Source organism: Symphalangus syndactylus, chromosome 9 (genome assembly GCF_028878055.3).
Source record: "Symphalangus syndactylus isolate Jambi chromosome 9, NHGRI_mSymSyn1-v2.1_pri, whole genome shotgun sequence".
NCBI classification, from domain to species: domain Eukaryota; kingdom Metazoa; phylum Chordata; class Mammalia; order Primates; family Hylobatidae; genus Symphalangus; species Symphalangus syndactylus.
Window position 1 is genome coordinate 9444748 of NC_072431.2, and position 11470 is coordinate 9456217.

General features: G+C 34.3%; 1 protein-coding gene across 1 annotated transcript; it reads left to right on the forward strand.

Moving 5' to 3' along the window:
* Positions 1–3321: 3321 nt before the first annotated feature.
* Positions 3322–4327, forward strand: LOC129490610 (UPF0488 protein C8orf33-like; the record flags this gene model as incomplete). The annotated part of the gene is given in 1 exon segment (XM_055294481.1): positions 3322–4327. A coding segment is annotated over 1 exon segment (549 nt), but the record flags the coding sequence as incomplete, so codon positions are not given.
* Positions 4328–11470: the final 7143 nt, after the last annotated feature.

An 11470-nucleotide genomic window follows, 5' to 3' on the forward strand; every position in this document is an offset into this window, starting at 1 on the left:
CTCTTGTTCATCCCCCCCTAATGGAGACAGTCTGAGTGTAATTTATGTTATTTGCATCAGTAATACTCATTTCCAACACTGAATGAACATTTGGCGAGAGGCATCTTTTTCTAAAGATAATATCAAGCTTAACAACTATAATTAACAATTGATAAAAAAGTTCTATTTCAACATGATGCTGAAGTGGCATCTTAATAATGAAAGAATTTCTTCGGTGAACCAAAGAAAGAAAAATGGAAATTACAAGTAAGGTTCTTATTTCACATTTAATCTAAATATTTTAAAATCTAATCTAACTGGTAAATAGAGTAACAAAAAGGAAATATTGTTTGAGTATCATAACAAGGGATAGAAAAAAAGACTAAATAAATTTAATAAACATACTAATATTATTAGAGTAAAAGAAGACAAAATAAAATTTAATAAATTTTGTTATCTAATATTAGTAGAGCGAACACTCATTTAGGGATAAAAGACACAAAATAAGTACATGAAAATTATACAAAACTATAATTTTTTTTAGTTTGGAGGTCTTTAAATTTAAGAGTATACTGACACACAAACAGCATCATTTCCTGGTAACGTGTACAATAAATAAAACTTGTAGCATGTTAGTTTATGATCATTAATATAAATGAATGGAAGACAATAAGCCTGGATGATCAATTTTGGAACCTGAGATTATAAACAATGACAATTTCATTTTATGCAAAAAAAGTTTAATTAAATACTTTCCTAGAAAATAAAAAACTGAAGGAATTTCTCACCACTGGACTGGCTTTACAAGATATGCTTAAGGGAGTCTTACATCTGAAAACAAAAGAATGATATCTACCATCATTTAAAAAACACAAAAATAAAATCCCACAGTTACACTAGACACAAGAATGAGAATGAGAAAGGAGTCAAACATTACCACTACAGAAAACTATCAAGCTACAAAGATAACAATGAGAGAGGAAGAAATGAACTAAGGATATATGAAACAACCAGAGCACAGTTAGCAAAATGACAGGAATGTCTTCACCCATCAGTAATAGCCTTTAGTCCAAATGGATTAAACTCCCCCACTTAAAAGATATAGACTGGCTGAATGATAAGAAAACATGACCCAACTATAAGCTGCCACAAGAAACTCATTTTATCTGTAAAGTCACATATAGACTAAAAGTGAAGGCATGGAAAAAGATATTTCACGGAAATGGAAACCAAAAATGAGCAGAAGTAGCTACACTTAACATCAGAAATAAAAGAGACTAAGTCAAAAACTGTAAAAAAAAATGACATATACAGGATCAATTAGCAAAAGGATATAACAATTCTAAATATACATGCACACAATGCCACAGCACTCTGATATATCAAGCAAATACTCTTAGATCAAAAGGGAGAAATAGACTGCGATACAATAATTTTGGGGACTTTAGCACTTCACTCTCAGCATTAGACAGATTATCTGGAGAGAGAATCAATGAAGAAACATTGGATTTAAATGAGCTTTAAACAAATGCACCTAACATTTAAAGAACATTTCATCCTACAGCTAAAGTACACACATTGCTCTCATGAGAACATGCAACATTCTCTATAATAGACCATATGTTAGGCCAAAAATACAAGTCTTGAAAAATTTTTAAAAATTAAAATCATACCAAGTATCTTCTCAGAACACAATGGAATAAAACTAAAAATCAATAACAAGAGGAATTTTGGAAATTTTAAACATACATTGTTTGGAAAATTAAATAATAGTCTCCTGAAAAACCATAAGGTCAATGAAGAAATTAAGAAAGAAATAAAGTTTCTTAAAAGAAATGAAAGTGGAAATACAACATACCAAAATCTATGGGATACATCAAAAGCAATTATAAAAGGCAGTGTATAGCAAAAAACACCTATGTAAAAAACAGTAGAATAATTTCAAACAAACAACAAAACGATACACCTCAAGGAACTACAAAGCAAAGAATAAAACAACCTCAAAAAGTAGAAGAAATGAAATAATAAAGATGAGAGCAGAACTAAACAAAATAGTCTAAAAAATACAAAGGCTCAATAAAATGAAAAGTTGATTTTTTGAAAAAGTAAACAAATTGATACTCCACTAGCTAAAATAAAACCCAATTTTAAAAAGTCCAAAATGAAAAGGGAGAAATTACCACTGATACTGCAGAAATACAAAAGATCATTGGAGGCTATTATGAACAGTTATACATTAACAAATTGGAAAAGCTAGACGAAATAGGTAAATCCCTGGACATATACAATCTATCAAGATTGAAATAGGAAGAAATTGAAAACCTGAACAGAACAATAATGAGTAACAAAGTAGTATCAGTAATACAAATTCTCCCAACAAAGGAAATCACAAGACCAGACGGCTTTACTGCTGAATTCCACCAAGCTTTTAAAGAAAAACTAACACCAATTCTTTTGAAACTCTTCCAAAAATTAAAAGACATTTTTTCTTACTTATTCTAAGAGGGCAGCATGACCCTGATACCAAAATCGAAGACACGACCAAAAACAAACAAAGAAACAAAAAACCTACAGGCCAATATCCCTGACAAACATATATGAAAAAGTTACTCAACAATAATATACCATGATCAAGGGGAGATTTATCCTATGTATACAAGACTAACTCAACATACACAAATCAATAAATGATACATCACATCAATAAAATAAACGACAAAAAAAGTACCCGCCTCAATAGATGCAGAAAAAGTGTTTGATAAAATTCCACATCCTTTCATGATAAAAACCCTCAACATATTAGGCATAGAAGGAACATATCTCAACCTAATAGAGACCATATATCACAAACCCACAGCTAATATCATACTGAATGGGAAAAAGCTGAAAGCCTTTCCTCTAAGAACTGGAAAAAGACAAGGATGCCAATTTTCACTATTTTTCTTCAACATAGTACTGGAAATTCTAGCCACAACAATCAGGATAAAGAAAAAAATAAAAGATGTCCAGATTGAAAATAAGGAAGCCAAATTGTTACTCTTTGCAGGTGAAATAATTTTATATATAAAAAAACCAAGGACTCCGCCAAAAACTTATTAGAACTGATGAATAAATTCATTAAAGCTACAGGATAGAATATCAACATACAAAAATCAGTAGCATGTCTATATACCAACAGCAAACAATTTGAAAAAGAAACCAATAAAGTAATTCCATTTATAATAGATACAAACAAAACAAATACCTAGGAATAAACTTATCCAAAGAAGTGAAAGCTCACAAGAAAACTATAAAACATTGATGATGATAGTTCCGGTGGCGACTGCGGCGCAGGGCGGGTAACCTACGTGCAGTAACGCTGACTCCAGAGCTCACCCGTTAGGCGATGAAGGCGGCGCAGCGTCGAAAAAACAAAAGAATAAGAAGAAAACCCGGAACAGGGCCTCTGTGGCAAATGGAGGCGAGAAGGCCTCAGAGAAACCCGCCCCAGAAGAAGTTCCCCTAAGCGCTGAGGCCCAGGCACAACAGTTGGCCCAGGAATTGGCTTGGTGTGTGGAGCATCTGGAGCTAGGCCTCAAGAGGCAGAAACCCACCCCGAAACAGAAAGAGCAGGCTATTGGAGCAATTTGAACCCTGCGCAGCAGAAGAACGCCCCTGCCTCGGAAGAGGCAGCTGATGCACTCCTTATTTGGAGACTATAGGGCTCAGATGGAAGCCGAATGGCGTGAGGCCCTGCGGGCTCTCAGAGCTGCTGCTTATTCAGCCCAGGTGCAGCCTGTAGATGGAGCCACCAGAAAGAAGAGCCGAAGGGTCTGCAGGCCTCGCCCTACGTGGACAGCCAAAGCCACTCTGGACGTTCCTGATGAAGAGTTTAGGTTCAATTTCTTTTAGCTTCCCCAACCTGAAACAATCCCCCTACCTTTGGGTGGTATAGGGGTTTGTTTTGAGTGCAGAGCGTTTCCAGGACTTCTGTTGTCAGAGAACCCTGGAGTTGGTCTGTCTCTGGCTGGTCCAAGGATTTGTAGCTGTTGTGAAGGTGTGAGACCATCAGACAGGCAAAAGACCCCATTCGTTTTCTGATGAAATGTTCTCTTTCAGAAGACAGAGAGAGGTACATTTAGAAATTATGGTATAAATTGAAGTGAGTGTTCAAAGTATTGTAGAAAGAATATTGTACTCAGTCTTTAGGATTAGATTAAGTGGCTGTTGGTAACAAAGGTTAGTGGAGAAGCTATATAATCGTACACTGGTTTTCGCTTTTGAAAGGAATCCCTGTCAAATGGTTTGGTGCTTAATGCTGTTATGTCACATTGCCCTAATCTCTATTTTTGATAAAATTGGATAAGGAGTGGAAAAAAAAATTGATGAAATAAATAGAAAGAACACCAAAAAAAAGAAAGATATCCATATTCATGGCTTGCAAGAATCAATATCGTTAAAATGTCCATACTATCCAAAGCAATGTACAGAGTCAAGGCAATCCCTATCAAAATACCAATAAGATTCTTCACAGATATAGAAAATAACCTAAAATTTATATGGAAACACAAAAAAAACCCCTGAATAATCAAAGCAGTCATGAGCAAAAGAACAAATCTGAAGGCATCACATTATCTGACTTCTAATTATACTAAAATGCAATAGTAAGCAAAACAGCATAGTACCGGCACAAAACCAGACACATACACCAATTGAACAGAACAGAGGGCTTAGAAATAAATCCACATATTTACACTCAACTGATTTATGACACTTTCCAAGAACACATTGGGTAAGGGTGACCCTCTTCAATAAATAATGCTGGGAAAATTGGATATTCATATGCAGAAGAAAGGAACTAGATTCTCTGGCATATCTCTCCACATATACAAAAAGCAACTCAGAATGGATTAGATACTTAAAATGCAAATGGATCAAATTACAAACTATAAAAATATTAGAAGATTACATTGCAGAAACACTTCCGGCAAAGATTTTATGACTATGACTTCAAAGGTACAGAAAACAAAAATTAAAATAGACAAATGGGACTATATCTAACTAAAAAGTTTCTGCACAGCGAAGTATATAATCAACAGAACAACGAGACAACCTGTAAATGTGAGAAAATATATCCAAACTACTGATTTGATAAAAGACTAATATTCAGAATATATAAGGAATCCCACAACTCAATAGCAAAAAAAAAAAAAAAAAAACCCCACCAAAAAAACAAATAACCCCATTATAAAGTGGGCAAAGGATCTGAGTAAACATTTCTCAAAAGAAGACAAATGACCAACAGGTATATTTTTTAAATGCTCAACATCACTAATCATCAAGAAAACGCAAATTAAAAGCACAATGTGCTATCATTTCACTCTAGTTAAAATCGCTATTATCAAAAAGACAAAAAATAGCAGATGCTTGCAAGGATGCTGAGAACAGGAGACTTATATACTGTTGTTGGGAACACAAATTAGTATAGCCATTACAAGAAGCAGTATAGAAATTTCTCAAAAAACTAATAATGGAACTATTAGATGATCCAGCAATTCTACTACTGGGTATTTATCCAAAGGAAAGGAAATCAAAATACCAAAGGGATACCTGCGCTCCCTTGTTTATTGCAGCACTATTCACAATCACCAAGATATGGAATCAACCTAAGGGTCTATCAACAGATGAATGGATAAAGAAAATGTGATATATTTACACAATGAAATACTCTTTAGCCATAAAGAAGAATGAAATCCTGTCACTTGCAGCAACATGAATTGCACTGGAGGAGAACATGTTAACTGAAATAATCTAAGCACAGAAAGATAAATATTGCATGATCTCACTCACATATGAGACCTAAAAAAGTGTATCTCATGAAGGTAGAAAGAAAAACAGTTATCAGAGGCTGGGAAGAGTAGGGGAGGAATGAAAAAAGGTTGTTTAATGGGTACAAACATACAATTAAATAAAATAAATTAGTTTTAGTATTTAATAGCACAGTATGGTGACTATAGTCAACGTAATTTATTGTATATTTCAAAGTAGCTAGAAGAAAATATTTAAAATGTTCCCAACACAAAGAAATGATAAACGTTTGAGGTAATGAATATCTTTAATACTCTGATTTTATCATTATACATTACATGCATGTATCAAAATATCACATGTACCCCATGAATATGTACGATTATTATGTATCCATAAAAATAAATTATTATTTTTAAAACAGAAACAAAAAAATAAGATGAGAGAGCTGAATAGAGAGGGGTTAAGTACTTTTTGCAAGGTTATACAAACTTGAACCCAGGAACCATGAAAATAAATAAACTGATTCCATCATAAAGGAAATTCATCTAATCTGGCATTTAAAAAATCATTTTTAAATTAACAAATTAAACTCATACCTAAAGTAAATATGATTTAAATTTAAAAGTAGGTTTATTATTAACAATAAGAGTAATAATCAAGCTTTGACAATTCTAATCATTTATGGCTTTTTATAATTCTAACTAGCAAGTGCTTGATTATAACTTATCTATGCTATAACAATGACAACAATTACACTATCCAAGACCTCGCCTCTAAAATTAACAAAGGCACTAGCATTATCTTATGAACGATGATCAGAAAATAGCTCTTATATCTTTATCTTTGTGACTGCAACATGGTTTGAAAATACTCTGATAAAAATCAAATTTGCCCAAAGGCATGCTTAATCTAAACATGAAATGTCTCAAAGCTGAACAACTGTAATGTGAGCCAAAAATAAACTAACCAGACATACAGAGTAGCCTACTTTCTTCCTTAAAGTAAAGAGACTGGAAAAAAACCTAATTACTGATCTGTTTCAACTCAGGTTTTCTCTTTAATACACTAGAAGTTAAAAGGCATCACATCAAAACTATATGCCTGCAGAGAAAAATGTTGCCATCGAAAACCACCTGGTTTCACATCCATATATTTAAAGCTTAGCTATTATTCTTTTTCTCTTTTTTGATTCTCTAAAACTTGCTCCACTGGAGACTCCTGAGTACTACTATTTCATTGCAGTGATTTTTGATCACATATCACAGACAATTGACTAACATACATTTAAATGACCCTACAATTAAGCAAAATGATTGTTTGATAGTTTTTTTTGTAAGTGCAAAGAAAAAAGAGAAGATATGAGGAGTCAGCCAAAATATATATATATATACATAGCTAAAAATAAGAGGATAAAAATATATAAGAAATATCTGTAACTTTCCCTATCCTGTCTTTCTAGCTTTATCAGCTATTTATTCCCCAAACTAATGATCTGTATTCCTTGATACAGGATACTGGTCATTTCCTCAACTGTGCTTTCTCACCTCTGCACCTCTGCCCATCTTTACGATTTAAATGACATACATCTTTAGACTCAACAGAGATCTCATATCTCTAATGTCAGCAGTGCCCCTAAGTCCTAAACACATATGCAACCAGATGTTCTTTTTTTTCCTGAACACTTTAAGCCATTTATATCTATTTCCTTTATGGAAATCTTTAATGCATTATTATGTATATTATAATTACATATATTTGTCATATCCCCACCCTCAATGACTGTAATTTCCTAAAAGGCAGTGACAAAAGATTACAGTTGTTTTTGTATCTTCTGCAGTGCTCAGCACAGTGCCTTTACCCACAGTAGTTACTTAATAAATGTCTATTTATTAAAGCTCCGAGTTTTGTTTTCACTCTCTAGCTCTTTATTATTATTTTTACAATCAATAAAAAACGATTTCTTGTGTGCACTTTGTGCTGTCTTCATAGCTTTGTCCACTGAGATCCACTGCATAAAAGGACTGGTGAAATCTTGGTTGCTTCCTTTAAAAAATTAAAATTCTTTTTCCTTCTCAACTATCAGGGATCAACAGCACCTTGTTAATAGTCCACTATTAATGCAAACGTAATTCTTTTTTAGAGATAAATATTATGAAAGCTTTTTCACCAACATTTTCTTTTTGTTCACAAACATTTTTTGGGGGGTAGGGGGAGTGGGAAGGATGCCTACCTACGATGAAGTATGCCCTCCACTGCTGGGACTAAACTATGAAACCCACTCTTAAAGTAGATGGTGTAGATGAACAGTTAAGAATTAAGGAGGGCAAGTGAACTAAAAGAATTCTTTTCAAAACCTACCTTCCTCCAGTAAAAGTACAATATAAATTTTAAGAGAAGTGTTGATCAAACTCTAGTATGGTTGCACTTGGTACATTGGCTACCAAAGTACTATTGAGCAGGTATGTACACTACATGGAAAAGATCAAGAACAAGGTAGTCATCAGTACCACATAGGTAGCCCTATTTTGTATACCTAAAAATCTCAAGTAAAAAAGTTCATATGGAACCAAAAAAGAGCCCACATTGCCAAGACAATCCTAAGCCAAAAGAACAAAGCTGGAAGCATCATGCTAACTGACTTCAAACTATACTACAAGGCTACAGTAACCAAAACAGCATGGTACTGGTACCAAAACAGAGATATAGACCAATGGAACAGAACAGAGCCCTCAGAAATACTACCACACATCTACAATCATCTGATCTTTGACAAACCTGACAAAAACAAGAAATGGGGAAAGGATTCCCTATTTAATAAATGGTGCTGGGAAAACTGGCTAGCCATATGTAGAAAGCTGAAACTGGACCCCTTCCTTACACCTTATACAAAAATTAATTCAAGATGGATTAAAGACTTACATGTTAGACCTAAAACCATAAAAATCCTAGAAGAAAACCTAGGCAATACCATTCAGGACATAGGCATGGGCAAGGACTTCATGTCTAAAACACCAAAAGCAATGGCAACAAAAGCCAAAATTGACAAATGGGATCTCATTAAACTAAAGTGCTCTGCACAGCAAAAGAAACTACCATCAGAGTGAACAGACAACCTACAGAATGGGAGAAAATTTTTGCAACCTACTCATCTGACAAAGGGCTAATATCCAGAATCTACAATGAACTCAAACAAATTTACTAGAAAAAAACAAACAACCCCATCAAAAAGTGGGCAAAGGATATGAACAGACACTTCTCAAAAGAAGACATTTATGCAGCCAAAAAACACATGAAAAAATGCTCATCATCACTGGCCATCAGAGAAATGCAAATCAGAACCACAATGAGATACCATCTCACACCAGTTAGAATGGCCATCATTAAAAAGTCAGGAAACAACAGGTGCTGAAGAGGATGTGGAGAAATAGGAACACTTTTACACTGTTGGTGGGACTGTAAACTAGTTCAACCATTGTGGAAGTCAGTGTGGCGATTCCTCAGGGATCTAGAACTAGAAATACCATTTGACCCAGCCATCCCATTACTGGGTATATACCCAAAGGACTATAAATCATGCTGCTATAAAGATACATGCACACATATGTTTATTGCGGCACTATTCACAATAGCAAAGACTTGGAACCAACCCAAAGGTCCAACAACGATAGACTGGATTAAGAAAATGTGGCACATATACACCATGGAATACTATGCAACCATAAAAAAGGATGAGTTCATGTCCTTTGTACGGACATGGATGAAACTGGAAATCATCATTCTCAGTAAACTATCACAAGGACAAAAAACCAAACACCGCATGTTCTCACTCATAGGTGGGAACTGAACAATGAGAAAACACGGACACAGGAAGGGGAACATCACACTCAGGGGACTGTTGTGGGGTGGGGGGAGGGAGGAGGGATAGCATTAGGAGACATACCTAATGCTAAATGACGAGTTAATGGGTGCAGCACACCAACATGGCACATGGATACATATGTAACAAATCTGCACATTGTGCACATGTACCCTAAAACAAAGTACAATAAAAAAAAACCTGAAAAGAAATATACATCATTATATTAGCAAGATTTTTCAACAGAAGGACATTTCTACAGAATGAATCTCTCAGCATAAGTAAGTGAATATATGTTACAACATATCATTTAATAGGAAGGTATAAGTCATGTTAATCAGTCATGTTAATCATTGGTAGATTCATAATGCATCAGCAAATTTAAAATCTTATAAAGAACCATATGATAATATTGCACCGATTTAAGTTAAAGTTTTCTCTAGAAAATTGCATGGTTGTCATTAGTAGTAGAGATAAAATCTATGGCCCAAGAACAAAATGTAGGCAACCTCCTATTTTTCTGAATATATATTTTAAAATAAAATATAGGAAAATTTAACTTATATGACTTCAAGGTAGTTTCATCTTCATAAAAATTAAAAGTATTACAATATTTTAACATACTAGTTAGGGCCATAGTGCTCTTCTCAAGCCCAAGCAACACAGAAACAGGAATCTTTGTAAGCATGTGGGGCTGCTGGAAATTAATGATAAATGAAAGGAATGCCAGATGTACCAAGGAACTGCAGAAGCCTGATCCAGAGTTGCCCTCTTCCAATGGGCCTAGTGTCATTTTTTGTGGATGCTGAATTTTTCGTTGGTTCTTAAACTTCTGCCAATGAACAGATAAAGAAAATGTGATATACACTATGGAATACTACTCAGCTATAAAAAAAATAGTAACAACAAAATCTTTTCCTTTCCAGCAATATGAATGGAACTGGAGGTCGTTATATTCATCTAAATAAGCCAGACACAGAAAGACAAATATTGCATATTCTCACTTATATGTGGGAACTCAAAATGTGGATCTCATGTAGATAGGGAGCAGATTGGTGGTTATAGAGGCCAGAAAGTACAGGGGTGAGGGAAGAGCAAAGAAAGATTGATTAATGGATACAAACACACAGTTTCATGGAAGAAATAAGACCTAATGTTTGATCAATTAGTAGGATGACTATGGTTCACAATAATCTATAGTATTTTTTAAATACCTAGAGGAGAATAATTTGAATGGTTCTAGCAGAAAAAAAGACAAATATTTAGATGATGGATATCTCAATTACACTGATTTTTATCTATACGATTTTTTTAACTTTTATTTTGAATTCAGGGATACATGTGCAGGTATGTTACATAGGTAAACTTGTGTCATGGGGATTTGTTGTACAGATTATTCCTATCACCCAGATATAAAACTGGATAAAGAAAATGTGGTACATATACATCATAGAATACTATGCAGCCATAAAAAAGAACAAGATCATGTCCTTCATAGGGGCATGGATGGAGCTGGAGGCCATAATCCTTAGAAAACTAACACAACAACAGAAAACCAAATACCACTTGTTGTCACTTATAAGTGGGAGCTAAATGATAAGAACATATGATCACATGGAGAGAAACAACACCCACTGGGGTCTATTAAAGAGTGGAGGGTAGGAGGAGGGAGAGGATCAGGAGAAATAACTAATGGATACTAGGCTTAATACCTTGGTGAGCTTTACAAATTTTATGAATGTAGAAGGTGGAGCAAGATGGCCGAATAGAAGGCTCACCGATCATACCCCAATCACAAGGACACCAACAAAAACTGCACAGAAAAAACACCTTCATAAAAACCAA